Source organism: Juglans regia, chromosome 16 (genome assembly GCF_001411555.2).
Source record: "Juglans regia cultivar Chandler chromosome 16, Walnut 2.0, whole genome shotgun sequence".
In the NCBI taxonomy this organism is placed as follows: Eukaryota; Viridiplantae; Streptophyta; class Magnoliopsida; order Fagales; family Juglandaceae; genus Juglans; species Juglans regia.
This window is the reverse complement of record NC_049916.1, coordinates 26953640-26976707: the sequence shown is the minus strand read 5'-3', so window position 1 is coordinate 26976707 and position 23068 is coordinate 26953640. Positions and strand designations below refer to the sequence as shown.

The following is a 23068-nucleotide window of genomic DNA, read 5'->3' as shown; positions in this document are numbered from 1 at the left end:
ACATAGCAATTGTTAATAGTTAAATTAATATTTAAAACTTATAAAAAATTTAATTAAAGAATAAAATAGTTTAATTACAACATATTATGCACTAAAATTAAATTAGAATGTAGCAATTGGTGATGAATTAAGAATGTAATGGTGCAATGTATTTGTGATTTGGAATGTGATTTCATTGTATAATTGTATTAAGAGTTAGATAGTTTTGGATTTTAGGGTTACTTTTTTATGTACTTAAACCTTAGACTCGTTCGAGAGTTGTGGCCAAATATTCTCTTAAAGAATGTTTGGGTACAACTCTTGAATTGTCTAAAGTGGACAGTTTGAGATTCTATCATCTATACGGCAGATATATTCAGTTTAAACTCTTGTGTTAGTCAATTAAAATTTTGGTTCAGCGAGTCCTTACATTCTTCGGGTACATGATCTGTAAGTTTCTCGGTCCATTAATAGGGTTGACGACTTATCGCGACTAGTATATTTGGAGAATAGTATGGAAATGCTGCTGAAATTTATACTAACATTAGAGTTTAGGACTGAGTATATATGCGATATTGATAATAGTCTCTCGAATGGGATATGATCAACTATCTTATAAAAGTTGGATTTTTTTGATAATGTTTATCACATGAATTTTGTGTTTTTTGATAGACATCTGACAAGTAATAGAAATACAATGGATAAAAGTTGGATGTTACTAGGAGATAGACTTGGGCGAGACTATAAGGAGTATGCAAGAGGGGTGAAGTTTTTTATAGAGTTTGCTCGCATAAGTGTTGACAGTCGAGAATTTATAAGATGTTCGTGCAAGAAGTGCAAAAATGTTAGTTCTTATAACTTGGTGGTAGTGGAGGATCATTTATTTGTAAATGGAATCGATCCTAAATACTTACATTGGGTCTTACGTGGCGAACCATTTTCCAAAAGAGTTAGATTTAGCAGTCAGACCAATCAAATGGAGGATGGTAACGACATTGCCATAGACAACATTAATGTGAATGATCGTGATGATAGTGATGATAATGGAGAGGATATGACTGAGATGTTAGGTGATCTGGGGGCAGGAATCTTTGGGATGAGGGATGGAAAAGGAACATCTGCACAATCATTTGAGAGTAATGATAATTTTGCAAGACTTTGGGAGGATGCACAAATAGAGTTGTACGAGGGGTGCACTCGTCATAGCAAGTTGTCTTTTACAGTCAGGTTGCTTCATATTAAGTCTATTTGTCGTATTTCTGCCAAAGCCATCGACATGTTGTTAGAATTATTTAAAGAGGCTCTTCCGCAGGATAACGTAGTACCCCGTAATTTTTATGAAGCGAGGGTTAGGATTTGATTGTAATATCATCCACGCTTGTAAAAATGATTGTATTCTCTACTGGCAGTAATATGCAGAATTAGATTCATGCCCAGTATGTCATGAGTCAAGATGGACATCAGATAAACGTAATGTATCCCATAAAGTGTTAAGACATTTTCCGTTGATTCCTCGACTTCAAAGATTGTTTACGTCCCAATTGACTGCCAAATATATGTCTTGGCACCAAACTGAAAGAGTTTAAAATGAAAACTTTCTCTCGCATCCTGCAGATTCCTTACAATGGAAGAAATTTGATGTCGAGTATCCATGGTTTGCTGAAGAACCTCGCAATGTACGTCTTGGTTTAGCAACGTATGGTTTTAATCCATTTGGCAACATGAGCACTTCTCATGGTACTTGGCCTGTCATATTAATGTCCTATAACTTGCCACCATGAAAGTGTATGAATGATCCATATTTTATGATAACTTTACTGATACCAGGGCCAAGGTCACCAGGGAATGAATTAAATGTATACCTGCAACCACTGATTGCAGAGTTGAAAGAGTTGTGGGATCAGAGTGGTGTCAGTAATATGATGCAGCCTCATCGGTTGAGTTCAAGATGCATGCTGCTGTAATGTGGATAATAAATGATTTTCCTGAATATGAAAATCTGTCTGGGTGGAGCACAAAATGTAAAATGGCTTGTCCTGTTTGCAATAAAGATACACAGTCTCAGTGGTTGAGTCATGGTAGGAAATTATGTTTTATGAGACATCGTCGTTATTTACCACATGATCATAGATGGCGTTCAAATAGAGCGATGTTTAATGAAAGGGTTGAGCGCAAGGCATCACCGCCAGAGTTGATTGGGAATGATATTATCGCCCAGTTGGGAGATGTTTTAGAAAACATATTTGGAAAATATTCAAGGGTTCGAAATAGAAAACGACAATCAGTGGAGTTGAATTGGACAAAAGAAAGCATTTTCTTTGAATTGCCATACTGGTCTACCTTAACACTGCGCCACAATTTAGATGTTATGCACATCGAGAAAAATATATGTGAGAATTTATTGGGCATGCTGATGTCAATAGAAGGGAAGACAAAAGATACAGCTAACTCTCGTAAAGACTTAAAGGAGATAGGGATCAGACCGGAGTTGCATTTGCAAGATAATGGGTCGTCAACTTATATGCCCATCGGATGGTATACACTTTCAAATGATGAAAGAAAGAAATTTTGTGATTGGTTAATGAAAATGAAATTACCCAATGGCTATGCTTCAAACATGACAATATGTGTTCGAACACATGATTGGAGATTTTTCAGAGACATTTATATTAGAACGTTGAAAGTTGATGCATTGTTAAAAATGGAAGCTGACATTGCAATAATATTGTGCAAATTAGAGAGTTTGTACCCGCCTTCATTCTTTGATGTAATGGTTCATTTGGCTGTGCACCTACCTCGTCAGGCTTTAGTCGCTAGTCCGGTTCAGTATAGATGGATGTATCCTATTGAACGGTTTTTGGGAAAACTTAAGCGATCTGTAGGGAATAAAGCTTGTCCAGAAGGTTCGATTGCAGAATCATATATTGATAATTAGTGGCATACCTTTTGTTCAATGTATTTTCGTGGGATTGATACTAGATTTACAAGACCGGACCGAAATTATGAAGGTGGGCGAGAGATGGGAGTCTCATCGACATTTACTGTATTTTCCCTGACCGTGCATCCCATAGGCGCACAAGGGGGCTACGATCTATATTCGGGAGTGTTTGAAAGAGCTCGATGGTATGTCTTGAATAACTACGCAGTGATTGATCAGTACTTAAGGTTAGTGATGATTTTTTAAATAAATATTATTTTTAAGTTTATGTATAATAATATAGTATAACTTTATACAAATTAAACATTCACATGAACATGCACAGCGAATATATACAACTACTTCGCTCGAATGGTGTAACTGACGTAGAAAAGACGCACGAAAAGGAATTTACGTCGTGGTTTGAACATACGGTATTACTATTAATCCCCATTTTATAATACGAATTTCATACCACTAAACTCTACTTTTTTTTGTATATAATAATATTTATTGATATAGGTTGCATTGAAATATGGTGAACATTCATCAGAAATCTCATCAGAACTGTATGCTCTAGCATGTGGTCTATCCAGGCGAGCCATCCAGTACTCAGGATGTTTGGTGCGTGTATATAGACTTCACACAACTGATAGAGAAAGATATAGGAAAACTCAAAATTGTGGGGTCGTAGTCAAAGGAATCCATGGGGATGATAATATTAACTTCTACGAAATTGTGGAAAATATCATAGCATTAAAGTATGTGGGGGGATATATGGTCTGGTTGTTTAAATGTAATTGGTGGGATGTCTCAAATCATAGGTTGAGAGTGCGTAACGATGATTATTTTATGAGTGTTAATACATCTCACACATGGTATGAGGATGATCATTTCGTTCTCGCTTGCCAAGCGAATCAAGTTTTTTATTTAGATGATTCGGAGTACGGAAACCCATGACGGGTAGTGGAGAAGTTTGCACCAAGAAATGTATATGATTACATTCCAGAGGCAGACGAACCACATGAAGAAGTTGATAGTCCAGCAAATGAAGAAGCATATCAAGAAAGTGAAGTAGGCATCAATCTATTTGTTGATTTAAGCCAATATGATATGGTTCCATTGCGTAGAGAAGATGTTCAACCCGAAGTAATTGATGGTGAAATATAGGAAGGAGATGAATCAACTGAAGTGTCTAGTGAGAATGAGGGCGACTGGTCCAGCAAAACGGATAGTGAATGAATTTCAAACATTAATTTCTGTAAGTAATATTAACATATAAATATTTTTAACATTTGTTTGAATAATAATTTGATACAAATTCAAATAGATATGCCTTCCAAACGCAATGCAACACGTGTGCCATCCCCATCCATTATTGACTCCCCGTGTGGTTCACCTGTCATCAATAGTGAGCCAACATCACTAGGCCCAGAACAAGGTATTTTATCAAATTAGATATCATATTTTATGCTCAATTTAAATAATATATCTATAAAATAAATTAATTTAATTAAAAATTTATGCTTTAATTGCTGTATATATCACTGTTGTAAGCAAGTGTCGAGGTAGAGGCACTACGAGGGGTGTCTGCATAGAGAAAATAAGGAAAGTTGGTAAAATCAAGGTTGATATTCCTGATGATCACACCGGTGGCTCTGGAGATTCGGCAGTGTGGCTTGCTTCTTATGTTGGTACACTTACTCGCACGTATGCACCGATTATTACATCATCTTGGTCTAAAGTTCCCCAAGATGTGAAAGACCACATAAAAAACCGCTGTTTGGTAATAACCTATATCTCAAGCAACTAAGTATACAACATATTACTTTCAAGTTACTTTGTATTTATAGTAGTTGTTTATAATTTTCCAAATGATGAGTTTGAGCTTAATTTTGGCCGAAGAGAAAATCGATTAACGGTTGAAGAACTGATGTCGAATGTATTTTGGAGGTACAAAGGTCGATGCCATGCTCATTATAAGAAGTTCAGTACTACAATAAAGGCGCGTCAAAATCCATTCCAAAATTTTCCACCAAACGAATGGGAGAAAGTTTGTGATATTTTTGAAGATCCTGCTTATCAGGTAATATCGCTGCTGTCATTTTTTAATAATATATTACAGATGTATTAAACATATAGACTAATATTTTTTTCTTTTAGCAATGAAATAATGTGAACAAAGCAAATAGATCAATTTTAAAGATAAACCATCATGCAGGTTCTCGATCTTTTCATCGTTTGTCTAACAAAATGGTAAGTTATTTTAGTACCCGTTAAATATTAACATATAATACACATTTTCTGATTTAAATTTTAATATAGATTTTCCTTTTACAGAAAGAAGAAAGTCCCGCTGACTATAATTTGACCTAATTGTATGCTAAAACACATAAAAATCGTGATAGTGTTTGGGCCAATCCTGAAGCAGAGACAAATTATGTAAGTTTAAGTTTTTTTAATTTCATTGTCACATAATATTTTTGTTACTTATATTAACTTTAATGTTTTTATTTTTGTAGGACAAGATGATATCTCTTAAGGAAACTGCTGCGGATCCATCTGATGCATCATCTGTCAACGATGCTCAGATCCTTTCTCAAGTTCTTGGATCACGTTCTGGATATTTGAGGGGTATAGAACGTTGCGTAAAACCATCCTCATCATCATCATCAGTCTATTCTTGAGCCAAATCGAATGACGACAAGACTAAGGAATTGGAGGAAGCAGCACTTGAGATAGAACGATTGAGGTTCGAGAAAAAAGAGCTACTGACTCGATTAGATCAAGCAGCGGATTTGGAGGCGAGATTAGAAGAGAGGATGCAGTTGAATAACCAAAAAATGTTTGAACAATTCTAGTCAATGATGTCTCAAAACTCTATACCACCACCATAGTTTTCAAATTTATCTTTTCTTTAATTGCATTTATATTATGAAGTTTGCACTACTTTGAACAATTGATGTTTGAATTACAATGTGTAATATTAGTATGGTATTTTTAATTAAATTGTGATCTGTATGATTAATACAGTTCGAACGGTAAATAATCAGTTCGAACGGTAAATTACTATTAACACATTCAAACCAAAACAGACTCATTCGAACAAAAATAACCCATTTGAATGACAAACGATATATATGGATGTTTGAACAATAAATTATTTATTTGAACAACATTTATGTGCAAAAACCAGTTCGAACGGATATAATTTCCGAAATTAAAATTTCTGTTCGAACAGACATAAGTTTTGTTCGAACATAAGTCGTTTGAAAAATTTATTAGTTCGAACGCATAAAAATTGTTTGAACACCCAATTTGTTCGAACATAATCAAATATGGACATTAGTTCGAATGAATACTTCATATTGTTCGAATGGACGGCTCCGTTCGGACGGATAAATATTCCATTCGAACAATATATTGAGATGAAATCGGGACGTCTCAAAAAATATTATCCGTTCGAACAGTTTCGACTGGATCCGCTCAATTTTTTCTCTAAAAATGATTTTTTTGAGACAAAATTTGATTTTCTTCTCCAAAAACTTTTTGAGATGATCTTTTCGAGACAAATTTGAGACGAATTTTTTTTGTCTCCAAATCTAATTTAGGATGAAAATTGTGTTTTTTGAGACAATTTTTTGTCTCAAAAAACACAATTTGTTGTAGTGTAAACTTTTTAAATGTGCAACCTTACTAATAACTTTTAAGTAATTAATTGAGGTCATATAAATAATAAATTAATAAGAGAAATATTAGATATAGTTATAGTATATGTAATTTTTGCATATTTTATTTAAAAAAAATTAGATCCATTTTTAAAAAATGAGTTTTTTCACATATTTTTTAGATTTGTCCTTTAAAAATGATTGCGCAAAACTCACAAAATTTAAAACTGTACAAATAAGTACTATATAAGAATACTTGTACATTTTCAAGTTTAACCTGAGATTATTATACGTACGTACATTCTTCGAGATATATTTTTTGGCCGGTCAATGTTTAACTAAAGACAGCAGCATGCATCCCCCGGTAATGAAAGTAAACAAATAATACTAAGCGAAGGGTGGTGAATCCGGGGGGGCATCTCGATGCCAACCAAAGAGTAAAATACATTAATCTCAACATCATTATATATCTGATTCTCACCAAATATTGTAATAAATAACTGTACGTACGTAGCCGGCCATGCACGGCATGGAGGAGTACTGCTCGATTATGGTCATCAGTACGCAGTACTCTATGATGAGATCATGCAGAGAGTGCCTAATGTACGCGTAAGCACTCAACATGCATGTGAGCAACCCTAGCTAGCTTGTTTAATTTGCTAATTAATTAATTTGAATGCCAAATCTAAAATGGATGCATCTGTCTGTCCGCGTGTGTGTGTGCAGTTTTCTTCATCTGGTTATGTCTTATAACGAAGTGCCTTCGCCTGCTTGAGAAGAGCGTTAATAATTAATTAATTTGCCGATCGAGAATGATTTCATGATAACCATTTTTGTACATGTATTCCTAATTTATTTGGTCTCCTGATCATCTACTACAATATTCATATATATTTCAAATCAATTATCCCAAAATATATAGCGGCCTCAATATACAATTGAAGAAATTTCCTAAAAAATAGCCTCATTAATGCACAATCCTGATTTACAATATTTAATTGAATTATTTTCTTTTTAAAAAAAAAAACATAAATAATTATTTAGAACCATGCCACATGAGAAAATCCCAGAATTAATGCAATAATAAGCTTAATTAATAAACCCAATGCAAGTACTCACTATCGTTAATTAATTATTTTGTGGGGATAAAAAATAAAAAATATATCTAAAATTAAGAATTTCAAAAACAAAAAACCAAACATATTTATATAAGTAAAGTGAAAACAAAAACAAACTGATTTTCTAAAAACAAATTTCAGAACAACTCAGATACAGAACTGGGTTCCTTTTTTTAAGGTAAGGGCTATAAAAAGTGGGCCTCCTCGATTGGGACTGGTTCCCTAATGCTTTAATGCTTCTATGTCCTTATCATTATTCTTACGCTATACATTATAAATATTATTATTATTTTTTAATAAAATATATAGTATATGAATGATAGTAAAATAATTTTTTTAGTTTAATAAGAATAAAATAAAAAAAATTAAGTGCAATGTATTGTTTAAGAACTCTTATTTTATTTATTTTATTCTTAGTTCAAGAAAAAAAAAATTGTGATGTATGTATGGTATAAATCCTGGTAGTAGAATTTTTATTAAAAGGGTGACCACATCCATCGAGACTCGAGAGTACTATTGCAGGACGGCGGACTCCACTGTTTTTGGTACCGTACCGGTAAGACTTCCGGTATGATATTTAAAACGGACACCGGACTCTTCTACCCACAGTACCCTTCTTTATTTTAGTTCTTGGTTTTAATTTCTTTTTGTTTATTTTTTTTCATTTTTATAAAAAATTTTACTTTTTACTTTCTATCATTGTAAAAACATTAATTTGTTTAATAATTTTATTTCGGAGAGTAAGATACCTCATCTTACGAGTTACAAGCTAGTTAATTTATAAGAAAATCATAATAACAATAGTGCTGAGATAAACGCAAATATAAAATTGTTAAAACATAATATAGCTAATAAAATTTATCTAATAATTGTCAGATAAATGATAAATTTATATCTTTTTATCGTATTAAACTTTTAAACAACAATGATATAAAATAAATATTTGCTAGATGCCGGCGCCACCTCTCCCAGATCATCAGAGGAAACCTTTTGTCCATTTTGTTATTAGTTTTTTGGAGATAGGAATATTTTATCGATTTCAATAAGAATTTTTTTTTAATTTTTTAATTTTTTTACTTTGCATTGACTCACTAAGAAAGTTGACCATACACAAGCGAGTAAAATGTTAATAGAGAAAAATAAAGAAAAATAGTTAAATAAGGACTCGTTTGGATATAAAAATCATTATCTCATCCCATCTTATCATTATAATTTTTTTAAATTATCACATAAAATATAGAGCGATGTTACTCTGTCGCTCAAGTAGCATCGCTCAAACTGACCGCTAAGTCAGTTCTGTAAGTTTTTATTTTTTATTTTTCTATTCACATTTTTTAATATATTTAAATATTTAAAAAAAATAAAAAATACATCAATACATTTAAAATTATTTCCTTAATCATTAAGTAAAAAAAAAATTACCCAAGTGGTATATTTGAGCAGTACACTTGGGTAGGCAAAATAATTTTTCTTTAAAGTATAATAAATAATTTAAATTTTTTAAATTCTTAAACAATAATAATATTAAAAAATATTTTTTTAATAATATTTTATTCAATTCATCTAAAACCATCTTATCTTATCTCACTATACAAACAACCCAATAACATTGCTGCCTTTTTATTGATTAGCAAAGCCATAAGAAAGAAAAATTAGAAAGACCAGATTAATTATTCTCTTGATCATCATAACAATGCTAATGAAGTAGATGATCTGAATATTATTGATTAATAAATCAAAATCATATATATATATAGCACAACAGCTAGCTACTTAATTTTGTTTTATTTTTATCAAAGGAGGACGAAACCTCAAGATTTTATTGATGAACCGGTCTTTCCACTTGTCCAAAACCTTGATAAATAAAAATAGAGCCGCTTTGGAGCGGTCCGGTTGTTTTTAAGGAAATATCAGCCACCAATTATAAGTTGTCACGTCAACAGTTCCACATAATTAACATGAGGATCATTACATTCCCAAGCACCCCAGTCGAACGCCCTTGTCAAAACACATCTCTTGAAACTCAATCCAGTCGAAGGAATGCCCCCTTCACACGACCTTTCTATCAGTTTTGACGCCACCATCTCCACCGCACCCACCATCCAATGGAAGGGAACCCGAGCACAAAGTTTCATCTCGATAATAAAAAATTACACAAAACTATGAGAGCTGCCCGCGCGTGTGGTCATCTTTTACGATGAGTTGATATTTTTTAATATTTTTTTAGATGATAATCATTTCACTTTTAAAATAAATAACGGTAATTATATTATTTTATTCGTCTCGTTCAATGCTTAAATGCCACGGATATGAAAGCAACGCATACTATGGGACAAGGGACACCAAATTCGACTATAAATACGAGGTCAAGAGGTTGTGAGTTCTTTAATTTGGATTAACTATTATAGATGGTGGGATGTTAAGAGTATTTCATATTATCCGTAAATAGTAATAAAATAATAACGGATAGTTTATAAATAATAATAAATTATTTATAAATATAAATGAATTATCTTTATAATAGTTTAGTATCCTCTAATTCTAGCTTTCAACTTTTGTAACTTCTCTAATTAGGTCTATTTTCTTAATCCATATTATTTCATCTTAATATCTGAATACTATTTAAACACAAATACTTTTTAATTTTAAATTTTAAAATTTTCATCTAATGATCATTTATAACTAATTTATTACAACTTTCCAAAACTTTTAAATAAAACACAAAAAACAATTCAACATTTTAAATCTCAAAACAAAAATAATATTAAAAATTATATTCTAATAATATTTTAACTTTATAATATTTTATATCTCAATTTAATAAGATCTTAAAAATAAAATTTAAATATTTCATTGTATTAATTATGAAATTTAGTATTATCCACCTTACACATTAACAAATATTTAAATTATTTAATTGTTTATTAAATGATTTTTTTTTATATATATATTTTTTAAAATCTAAATAAAAGCATCCCAACAGGCTCAACGATCTTTAGTGGCCTTGTCCTTGAGCCCTGCCAGCCTCGTTCTCATCAGAACCTGTACAAGTTTATGGCCAATATTATATATGTTATTCTAGCTTGGGAATATCTCTAAACCAGAACAAAGAACATAGCCATTACGAGTTTATAATAAAGTAGTTGATCTATATGAGTTTTGTTTGCTAGCTCTTGCCTTGTATGTGATCTTCATTATCTAATAATAATTAAATGACGTACCATAGCATTATTTTCTAGCTTTATATAAGAATGTCGTACTCAAAGGTATGCAGGATGAAATTGTATAATAAATAATAATGTGATTGTTGGTCAAATGACTCAGATCTCCCCTAATATGAGATGAGATAATACTGCAAGAAATCAGGTCTTTTTCAACACTTACAATTGTCGCAAGTACCTCTATTAATCGTTACATTTGAGCATTTTTGGCGATTTTTAATCTGTTGCACTTTCTACGAAATTAAAGTGTTTTTTTTTAATCAATTTCAACGATAGACAAAAATCGTCGCACAAAATTACTATTTTGACGATTTTTATACATCGCAACTATTCTCAAAATCGACGAAAATGACATTTTCGTTTACCATTAAATCGTTGAGAAAAGTCAATTGCGGCGATATATCGTTGCAAAAGGTTGTAAAATCGCCGCAAATACCTCGATATTTTTCCAGCATTTAAATTCTCGTCGCTGTTATATATTTCCAACGGGTAACTATTGCTGAGAAATATTATTTGGGGAGACTGTCTATCGCCGCAAATTAGTTAAATTGGCGAAAACATTATTTGCGGCGAAATTTACTCACCGGAAAAGGTTTTGCAAAAAATTTTAAAAAAAAAGCACAAAAACAAAATACATAAAAAAATGTATTACACATCCAACTGATATGTTGTTGCTCAAAAAAGCAATTGCACAAGTGGGAAGCTCAAAACCAGATTTAGAAATGATCTAAAAATCAATAACAAGTATCACCAAGGACATTCATTTATTCTGAATGTATGACTTATCTACTCTGATGAGCATGCACCTAGGATCCACGTCCAAACAACTATGTGCAATCATCTTTGGTACATTCCAATTTAATAAAGGATATTCATTCATTCATCCAAATTTTTGAAGATTCACATATATTAAGTTTTTCCATCACATCATAGCCTAACAGATTTTTGCACTCCTCATAGAGTCAAATAACAATACCTCTATTTAAGTAGACAGATGATAGGCAGCTATAAATCGATGACAAGGTGGCAGGGAAGCTTGCAGGGGTGGGTGGAACTCCATTTAATACCATTGCAACCATTTGATCCATTTAATATCACTGCCATAGACATGCAAACATCAAATTATCCAATTGTATATAAAATGCATCAGCAGACACAATATGTTATAGATAAATCGCATGTTCCTACCATTATTTCCCATAACAACAAATAGCATTGGAATTTAGTGGAGATGATTACTCCACATATGATATTGTAAATAATCTCTCTCATTGCTTCAACACAGCAACATGATAAGAGTAAGAAGAATGTTTAGTGTGCAGATAATTAAAGGCATTCTAAAAAGACAAGTATGAAAATGAAGGCAATCAAAGAATATAATAGAAGGGGTTTGAAAATAAAAACTAATAACAAAGATGCCCTGAGGTGTATTAGTGAGTCACAACTTATTTCTAAGAAATCATGCAAAAAAAAAAAAAAAACATTGTGACATCTAGAAAAATTTGAAATGAGCACCGGATTGCATTAATGATGCAATACCATGAACTTATAGAAAGTATACAATGGCGGGAGCATTTGCAAGCATTTGAAAGGCACATCACTTACCAATCACATTTTTTGCCTTTTGACTTTCTTCTAATAGAGAGAATGCACTAGCATGATCCATATCTTCATTCTGGCTCTCTGCCCACATATCCTATATATTCTCTGCTGAAACATTATACAAAGAGGACCATATCAAAAAAAAGATATTGTAAAACAGAATAAAATTTGAGTATAAAGTCTACTAGGAAATGGCAAGTCAAATCTGTTAACGAGGAAGCTGAGAGGGGTGGTCATGGTGGTTGCTTGGCATGGAGAGGTGGCTCGGGAGGAGCACGGTGACGATGGGGAGAGCTAGTGGCCGTGGGTTGCCAACAAAGCAAGAGAGAGAATGAGGGCCTTGGGCAACTAGCCTAGGAATGGAGGAGAAGGGGGCTTCGACGGAGAACTAAAGACGATGTCGATGTATGGGAGGTGGCGAACGGCGCCCCTAGCGGCGGCGATATAGAGAAATCGGAGAGAGATATAGAGGTGAGACCAGATTCAGGGAGGAAAGAGATCGGCGGGGGGCTGGGGGAGAAGAGGGGGGCCGTAGAGGTGAGGTAGCGTGGTAGGGCCGTTGTCGACGGGATATTTGCGACGGCGTGGGTATTCGTAGGAGGGATTAGAGAGAGGGGGAAGGGGGGGGGAGGGAGGGGGGAGACAAAGGGAAATGACAAAGGGGGAAACACGCGGGATAATTAAATTTTTTTAGATATTTCTAGTGCTTTTGATTCGCGGCTAATAAGTAATAAATTGGCCGCATAAAAATCTTACGACGACATATTTCGCCGCAACAATATCTATTGTGGCAATTTGGCTATTCGACGGATAGAAAAAAGCCGCAATAGTCGCACTTGTTTTTTGCGATGAAAAATGTTGCCGCAAAAAAAATTTTCCTTAGCATTTTCCAAATGCAGCAATTTTAAAATCGCTGGAAATAACTTATTTTCTTGTAGTGGCCGTTGCATGTATTATATATGTTAATCTATTGGAGTTTTTTTTTTTTTTTTAAATATTGAAGTATTGTTCTATTTGACATAAATGGATATAGAATAATATATCATATCAAAATTTTATACTTTATTTTGATTTAATTTGTACCTTATATAGTCAATTATATTGATTTATAAAACTATTTTTGTTAATATTACTTATTCTTGAACGTTCCTATGTCTAAAGTAAAAAACAGTACCTATTGATCACTAAATAACAATAGCGCGTGTGTGTGTATATTTCACAGATTTCTGGATTCTGTCGCAATTCGATTAATCAATAACCAAAAAACTGCAGCAAGTTTGCATTCTTACTTCTGCTATTAATGACTATATATATTAGCATTTATTTGTAGAAGAAGATATATATAAATATATATATATATATTTATAGATATAGTGCCAGGGACAAAGCCAGGAGTATGGGTTTGGAGGGGTCGGGTATTTTTAAGTCTAGAATAAATAGTTAAATTAAAAATTCTTAGAAACACATTTAACAAATTGATAAAAAAAACTGAGTAAAAAATAAGAAAGAAAAAAAAAAAAAAATCAAACTTGCATTCTTCTATGAATACCGATAATTTTACGTCTAAACTTTTCATTTGTTGCAATTATGAGAAGATGTTGAACTATGGAAACGATCTATATAAAAATTACAAAAAAAAGAGAATATACGTAAGGACAATGCTAGGGGGTTGCCAATTAATCATGTACTGCTGGGCATTCATCCTAGTGCATTTCAACTTTTTATTTTCTTTTAAATATTTTGAAAACATATTTAAATATTTAATAAAATATACAATTCTATTAATAGTTACTTCTTTAATTATTAAATAAAAAATAAAAAAATCCGAGTGGTAATTTTTCAAGGTGCAAATTTAAGGGACCGAGCATCATTTTTCTACATGTAAATTATAAACTAAATTTTATATTTTGTTGAATAATGTATAACAATAACATTATATATTTAAAAGTTTTGAAGTAGTGCAGTCTTTGAAGAGATGAAATATAACTAAGATATATCTTTTTTATTAGTGGTTGAATCGATCATCAAAAGAAGAATTAGGTCAAAAATTAAGATACATTATGAAAAAATCAAACTTTCATCAAAGAGAAGAAAATGAAAGGCTTTCATAAAAATTCTTGTAGAATCAAGAATAATGAAGTTTTCATTCTATACAACTACATCCAATCTCCAAATGAGAAAGATTAGTTATGTACGGTTAGATTAATATTAAACAAAAGAGAAGTACATTTGTAGACCGACCTTAGCTCAGTTGGTAGAGCGGAGGACTGTAGTTGGCCTATCAGCAATCCTTAGGTCGCTGGTTCGAATCCGGCAGGTCGGAATCTTTTTCTTTTTTGGGCCTTTATATATATAATATAGTCCACTCCACGAAGATATGGGCTAAGCCCATGAGGGCAAGCTGGCCTCTTTACAAAAGCACAACATCCAGCCGAAACTAATTAAACCTTTTTGGTGGACCACGAAGATGTGGGCTAAGCCCATGACCATGTGGGCAAGCTCGCCTCTTTACGAAGCACAACATCCAGCAATTACAAAGCACAATTTTAAACTAATTTAAAATAATACAATTGCCATTTATAAATTTTTAATCATTATTATTTTATTTTTTTAATACACATCAAATGACTGAAAACTTGTTAGTTATTTTTCTGGTGAAAAATTCTATTTATAAATCGGTATAGAGTACACACATTACATACTGCTAATTTATTTGGTATCGTTTAATTTCTAAAATAATTTCAAAAAATTGAAACTTGCAAATCAAATTGTGTTATATCAATAATGAGGAGGGTGTGTTTTCCACACTGTCTTAAGAATATAATGTATTTTTGTATATATTTAGTAATTATCAAAGATGATGGAAGGATAATGATTAATAACAAAATTTAATAATATTAATTATGTTGAGATAGTAAAACAAGATAATGCTTGATTTGATTCCAAAGATTAGAAAGCATAAGTTGCACTAATCAATATGCAGAAATATTTCATTCGCACTCCTGAAGAGAGAGAGAGGGAGAGAGAGATAATTTCCTCATCTGAATATATATATATATATATATATATATATATATATATATATTTATATCAAATAAGTAATACAAATATACTCTGGCCTGAGAGAATTTCCATGAGAAAAAATCATTGGAACCGTTGACCATCCAAAGCTATATACAAGTTGGATAGTGGCACTCCACCAAACATTGTAATCACCAGATACTAACTCCCCTATATCTTGCCTACCCTTTCTTCTTCATCAATCCGTTTGATTTCTCGCCATTCATGCCCCCATATCTACTCTCCCTCCCTCTCTCTCTCTCTCTGTCTCCCCAATTCACTGAAGAATCTAGTATTGCTTAAATATTAGATCATGACATGGGTGCATTCGAATATGTAGTCGGATTCCTTCTTTTCACGCTGCTGGTGATCACCATCAGAATAGTGCTTTCCGTTTGCTTTGGTTGGCCTTTGCCTTCTACCCATCGACATGGCCTCGTCCGAAACCTCCAGTACCCAAGCCGGCAGTACTCCATCCGAAGATCAAATACTGCGCCTGATCATCACCAAAACTCGATCGAAACCCTCGAACTGGGCCTCGACGAAGCCACCCTGCGCAACTACCCGAAGCTCATCTACGCCCAGGCCAAGCTCCACAAGGGCGCCAACTCGGCCAGCACCGCTTCCAGCTGCTCCATATGCTTGGCCGATTACAAAGATACGGACGTGTTGCGCTTGTTGCCTCACTGTGGACATCTCTTTCATCTCAAATGCGTGGACTCCTGGCTACGGCTCCATGCTACCTGTCCGGTGTGTCGGAACTCGCCTCTTGCTGAGGTGATAGCCGCGCCTTCAACGGGACAGCATCCTTAATTAATTAACACATTTCAGTTTCAAACAACATGAGGTTTTTCCAAGTGCTATTCTGCTCTAGAATCTGTACAGATATTCTTCATGCAAGCTGGGCTTATATATATGATTGGGTGCTTCCGCACATGATTTTGAATTCATAAAACATCTTTTTCCTTACTTGGGTTTATGATTTTTGCTATGGATCAATAAAAAATTTACAGATAGAAGAAAAGTTTTCTTTTCTTTTCTTTTTTTTTTTGATAAAAACTGCGCTAGACTTAAGACTTAACAAAAAGGATTGTGCTGCGTATCAATCAGAAGCCGCAGCACACTCTTCATAATTTATTTATTTATTTATTTTTTTCATCCCAGCACGTTTGGTGTGTTGGTGTGTTGGATCTTCACACAGAAGAGAAGATTTATTCAAACAAAAAACCCATCCGACCCGTTTGCGGTTAAAATTGAAAACGGGTATTACCCTTTATCCAATTTTATCCTATTTCGATTTCGATTTTCAACCCCCTTCATCTATTTCGATTTTAGTCCTGTGACTCTCTCTCTCTCTCTACTTTTTAAACACCATCCAGTCAATGATCCTCTCTCTCTCTACTTTTTAAACACCATTTAGTCAATGACCCTCTCTCTCTCTCTAGCTTATCCGTGGTGCAATGCAGGCATTTCCTACCGTCACTGACTGCTCCTTCGAAATCGGAACCATCCTTATTCTTTGGTGTGGCCTTTGCGGTTTTCTTGCCAGAGCTCATGAGTGCCTGATAGACAACATCAGGCTCGGGCGAGGCTGTGGCTTGTGAGAGTACGAGGAGGCGGGACGTCCAGTTGCATGGAGCAGCCCGGGACTGCTTGCTCCTGGCCTTGGCCGAGACCAACATATCGAGGTTGAATATGGGGCTGTTCCAATTGGGCTCGAGATGGAATTCGCAGTTAGTTTCGGATGCTTCGTCCGTCCTGGCTTTCATGTCGGATATCAGCTGGAGCTTCTGCAAATCCTCGCTAGAGAATGACTCCTCCACGAAAGTTTCAAGAACGAAACAGAGCACTCTGTATCTTCAAGCTGGCAATCAAGAATCAAGAAATTGCCGTCCGGAAAATCAAGCCCAAGAACAAGAGAATCATGGTACAATAACCATCTTCCCTGTTTCTTTCATTTTGTATCAGAGTCTTTCTTATTTTATTTTTTTGGATTTTTCTTCTGGGTCTAGTCAATGTTTCATCCGATTTCAATTTTAAGATGATTACCGCGTAGTTTTGATTATGATTTGAAACTAGGTTAGTGAGAGAAATCTCCCAAAAAAAACATTTGGGTAATGGGTAATCAGTATGAAACATATTTGGGTCGGGTCGGGTCGGAATTTGGTATTTTCGGGTCGGTGAACATCCATGGCTAGACCGACCTGGACCACGGAGCTTGCATAAACTCATCAACAAAGGTAATCATTGGCTTAATTCAATTAGTAACTTAATTCATCAGATCGAAAACCAAGAAAATATATATATATATATTTTATAACTAGTGCTAGTTAGGAATATCCTTCAAAAAGTATTTAATTACTTTCGTTGCTCGATCGGATGCTATACTAGTACTTATCCCTGCAGATCTGTCTACTTCTACGAAAACAATGGCCACCACCTAATCGGCCGGCGAAGATTGTAAGGAACGAGGTGGTTGAAGAATTGTAATGGTGAGAAAGAGTACGCAGAAATTGTAAGAACAAATGAAATGAACACAAGTGTTTGGATAGAAAATCACTGAATATTCAGATGGCCATTAGGGTACTTCGAGGGATCCCTTAACCTCCAATTTCAGAAATGATTCTTAGTCTGTTTTCATACATGCCGAGTGTTTTCTTTCCCAGGCTTTACATACTGCTCTGACACAGTAACAAACCCACTAACAATCGTACATGTGTAAAGTAAAAATAACAGAATGTAAACCAACCAAACGACAATGCAAAATACTAAACGAAACGGCTGCTAAACAAGTAAACGGCAGGTTCTTGATTTAATTAAACGGTGCGCCTAACTCCCACTGAAATGCTGCGCTTTAGTCCCTCTTCAAACGGTGCGTTGCGAGTTGGTTGAAGACAAATGAGTTGCTCGAAGCTTCAGTTCACTTTAGCTCCATGACCTTGCTTTCCCAATCCGCTCCCATGGAACCCTAACAAGCCATTCCCCTTAAAGCACCTTGCCCACAAGGTGAGGGTAGAGCTCACGTAGTTTCCAGAGCGATTCCCACGTATTATTCTCATCAGAAGCGCCGACCCATTTAATCAAGACTTCGGTTACTGCGTGATGGCCTTGCTGTTTGAGCTTGCGATCCACAATCGCTTCGGGTTTAGGTAAGACTTCTCCTTCTGAATTAACTGGTGGAAGTTGTGGTAATGGTGTGATTCGAGCGCCTACTTTCTTTTTCAGGCAGGAGACATGGAACACCGGGTGGATTCGAGAGTCCGAGGGAAGTTCCAGCTTGTAAGCCACCTTACCCATGCATTGGATGATGCGAAAGGGCCCAAAAAATCTTGGGGAGAGCTTGAGATTAGCACGGGCTACTACTGACTTCTGTCGGTAGGGTTGGAGTCTGAGGTACACCCAATCTCCCACTTCAAATTCCCTCTCAGTTCGTCGTTTGTCCGCATATAACTTCATTCGAGCCTGTGAAGCTTCTAGATTGTTTTTGAGCAGTGATTTGAGTTGCTCTCTTGTCTTCAATAAGCTATCCACTGCGTCATTAGCAGTAGTACCCGAAATGTAAGAGATCAATTTAGGGGGACTGTAGTCATAGAGAGCCTCGAAAGGTGATAACTTGGTAGTTGTGTGATAGGAAGTATTGTACCAAAATTCAGCCATAGCTAGCCACTGAGCCCATGCCTTGGGTTTTGCCCCTGAATAACACCTGAGGTAACCTTCCAATGTCTTGTTAAGAGCCTCTGTCTGACCGTCTGTCTGTGGGTGATACGCTGAACTGTAGTTCAACGTGGAACCTTGAAGTTCAAATAAAGACTTCCAAAAAGAACTGAGGAAGATTGGGTCTCTATCAGAGACTATAATTTTTGGAAGGCCATAGAGTCGAAAAATTTCCTGAAAAAATTTTTGGGCTACTACAGCCGCCGTGTAAGGATGTGAGAGAGCGATGAAATGGCCATATTTGGTCATTCTGTCCACAACCACTAGAATAACCGTAGCTCCATGAGAGCTGGGTAGACCTTCAATAAAGTCAAGGGAGATGGCTTCCCATGCTTGATTAGGTATCGGAAGAGGCTGTAACAACCCTGGATATGAGACAGTTTCAGTCTTATTAACCTGACATGTGTGGCATTCCCTCACCATTTTTTTGATGTCATGCTTCATACCATGCCAATAGAAATCTCGTTTGCCCCGCTGATAAGTCTTGAGAAACCCAGAATGACCAGCTTGTGGATCCTCATGTAAAAACTTGAGGACTTTGCTTTTAAAGTCAGAGAGGGTGTCAATCACAATGCGACCCTTCTTGAGAATTAACCCATTGTTGAGAGTATATCCCTTGGGTGCTGGCTGGTTGGTCTTTAATTTGGTAAATAATTCCTGCAGCTCAGGAGACGAGACATAGGTACTTTTGAGTTCCTCAATCCATGTAGGGGTAGGAAAAAGAATAACTGCCAGTGAGCCCTCTGCGACGTCTTCAGCCTCACATTTCCGTGATAAGGCGTCTGCTACTTTATTTTCCTTGCCCTGTTTGTACTCAATGGTGAAGTCATAACCCAAAAGTTTAGTAATCCACCTTTACTGAGCCACTGTACCCACTTTCTGCTCCAATAAATATTTTAAAGCCTGCTGGTCAGTTTTGACTTTGAAGGCTTGGCTCAAGAGATAAGGTCTCCACTTGTGTACTGCTGTGACCAAGGCTAGCAGCTCCTTCTCATACGTGGAGAGAGCTAAAGCCCTTCCTTTCAAGGCTTTACTTAGAAATGCAATAGGTTGTCCTTGCTGCAAAAGTACTGCACCCAGGCCTTTTCCACTAGCGTCACATTCAACAATGAAGGTTTGGAAAAAATCAGGCAGCCTTAGTACAGGTGGTGATGACACTGCCTTTTTTAACTCCTCAAAGGCTTGAGTAGCCTTATCGGTCCATAGAAAAGAGTCTTTTTTAAGCAATTCAGTCAAGGGTGCCGCGATAATACCATAGTGCCTGATGAATTTGCGATAATAGCCCGTTAGACCCAAAAATCCTCGCAAGGATTTGATATTTTTAGGAGCTGGCCAGTCCAGCATGGCTGTCACTTTTTTAGGATCAGCCTTAACTCCATGTCTCGTCACGATGTGCCCCAAATATTCAACTTCATTCACCCCAAACAAACATTTAGAGCGTTTAGCATACAAGCAGTGAGTAGCAAGAGTTTGTAGCACCAATTTCAAATGGGTAATGTGTTCTTGTATGTCCTTACTGTAGACTAAAATGTCATAAAAAAAAACGAGTACAAACTTCCGTAGGAAAGACTTAAAAACCGTGTTCATTAGGGCCTGAAATGTAGATGGTGCGTTTGTTAGCCCAAAGGGCATAACCAAGAATTCATAATGGCCTTCGTGTGTACGAAAGGCCGTCTTATGGACATCCTCGGAAACCACTCTTATCTGATGGAATCCCGACCTGAGGTCTAATTTTGAAAAAATGATGGATCCATGTAATTCATCAAGCAACTCATCTATAATTGGAATGGGAAATCGGTCTTTGACAGTTTCATTGTTGAGAGCACGATAATCAACGCAAAGCCGCCAACTACCATCATTTTTTCGCACCAAAATTACAGGAGATGAGAAAGGACTAGAACTATGTCGAATAACTCCAGTAGTGAGCAGTTCATTCACAATTTTCTCAATCTCTGTTTTTTTGGAAATGAGGATACCTGTAAGGTCAATATTCTGGGCTGTACCACTATCAACAATATCAGTAGAATCATAAAAAATTTCTTCAGTTTTTTCATCCCGAGGCTCATCAACAGCATGCATAAAATACACTTTAGGAGACTTACAAACATGGAGTGGGTTCCACTTTTCTTCACAATGGAAGCATAAGCCATTTTTGCTTTTTTCATCCATTTGCATGGAAAGCACCTTCTTAGGCTGAATAGTTGCTTTATTTGGAATACTGTGATGATCAACTGAAGGAGTTGGTGCTTGATTAGTACTTACTGATGAATAATTTCTGTCTGCCCATGATTTGAATGGTTTCTTGGAACTAATTAAATATTCCTCTTGTATACGTGCGAGACCAAATGCTGCACTCAAGTTAAGTGGGTTGAACATACGCAATGGCAACCGAATCTCATCCTTCAACCCACTAAAGAAACAACTGAGCTTATGAGCATCAGACAGACCACGGACTCGATTGGCCAAGGCTTTGAACTGCCCTTTATACACAGTCACCGATGATGTTTGTTTGAGTCGTGTGAGGGCCTCCATGGGGTCATCATACGCGGTCAGACCAAAACGGGTCTGCAGAGCATCGATAAAGGCTGGCCAAGAGGGAAATGGCCTAGTAGCAGTGGCATCTTGGTACCAAACCAGTGCCTCTCCACTCATGTAATAAGATGCCATCAAGAGGCGGTAAGCTGCAGGGGTCTGGTGAAAGTCAAAATAGTGGGATGATTTGAATATCCAACCTGCTGGATCAGTACCATCAAAGTGGGGAAAGTCGAGTTTAAGGCCTCTGGGAACTGGTCGTCGAGGGTCGTGTGGGTCAGGTGGTGGATTTTCTGGTTCTGGTTCTGGTTCGGGAATTTGTCTAGGCTCCAGGTGTGTTAACATAGCTTGAATCTGGTTCTGGCTGACTACCAAGGTGAGGAGGACTTCATTCATCTGATGCATTTGATCATGCATTTCCTGAATGCTCAGGTCATGCGATTGCAAAAGGTCTTGCTGCTGTTTTGTGAGTCTGGTACCGTCTGCCATGAGGACCGTAGGCTCTGATAGCAATTGTAAGGAACGAGGTGGTTGAAGAATTGTAATGGTGAGAAAGAGTACGCAGAAATTGTAAGAACAAATGAAATGAACACAAGTGTTTGGATAGAAAACCACTGAATATTCAGATGGCCATTAGGGTACTTCGAGGGATCCCTTAACCTCAAATTTTAGAAATGATTCTTAGTCTGTTTTCATACATGCCGAGTGTTTTCTTTCCCAGGCTTTACATACTGCTCTGACACAGTAACAAACCCACTAACAATCGTACATGTGTAAAGTAAAAATAACAGAATGTAAACCAACCAAACGACAATGCAAAATACTAAACGAAACGGCTGCTAAACAAGTAAACGGCAGGTTCTTGATTTAATTAAACGGTGCGCCTAACTCCCACTGAAACGCTGCGCTTTAGTCCCTCTTCAAACGGTGCGTTGCGAGTTGGTTGAAGACAAATGAGTTGCTTGAAGCTTCAGTTCACTTCAGCTCCATGACCTTGCTTTCCCAATCCGCTCCCATGGAACCCTAACAAAGATTTATGAATTATTAGGCAACCATGCACGTAATATTGCAGGGCTTATCGACAAGCTGTAACATATTGTCAAACCGACAAATCTGCCAACTTGAGAAAACAGAAGCGGGTGAACGAACTGTCTTTAGAAGAAGAGAGGAAAACCAAAAGTACTAGATGAACATGTCTTTTGAAAACTGACGTGTCATGTTGCGATGGTCAACCAACGTCGACCAACCGTGACTTGC

The 23068-nt window shown here is 35.7% G+C and overlaps 1 protein-coding gene and 1 non-coding gene across 2 annotated transcripts; both read left to right on the top strand.

Moving 5' to 3' along the window:
* Nucleotides 1-14741: 14741 nt before the first annotated feature.
* On the top strand, nucleotides 14742-14828 carry TRNAY-GUA. The gene is given in 2 exon segments: nucleotides 14742-14778; nucleotides 14793-14828. It is a non-coding gene; the product is annotated as a tRNA-Tyr (tRNA).
* Nucleotides 14829-15737: 909 nt separating this feature from the next.
* LOC108995700 (RING-H2 finger protein ATL70-like) lies at nucleotides 15738-17274 on the top strand. The gene is made up of 2 exons (XM_018971311.2): nucleotides 15738-16342; nucleotides 17032-17274. Exons 1-2 carry the CDS (start codon nucleotides 15884-15886, stop codon nucleotides 17167-17169), a joined length of 597 nt encoding a protein of 198 aa, XP_018826856.1. The 5' UTR covers nucleotides 15738-15883; the 3' UTR covers nucleotides 17170-17274.
* Nucleotides 17275-23068: the final 5794 nt, after the last annotated feature.

Excerpts from the sequence above, each read along its gene's own strand:
- LOC108995700 (XM_018971311.2), top strand. The coding sequence starts at position 15,884 with ATGGGTGCATTCGAATATGTAGTCGGATTCCTTCTTTTCACGCTGCTG. Across the intron at positions 16,343-17,031 it reads GGAACTCGCCTCTTGCTGAG|GCATTTCCTACCGTCACTGA; the intron begins GTGATAGCCGCG and ends GGTGCAATGCAG.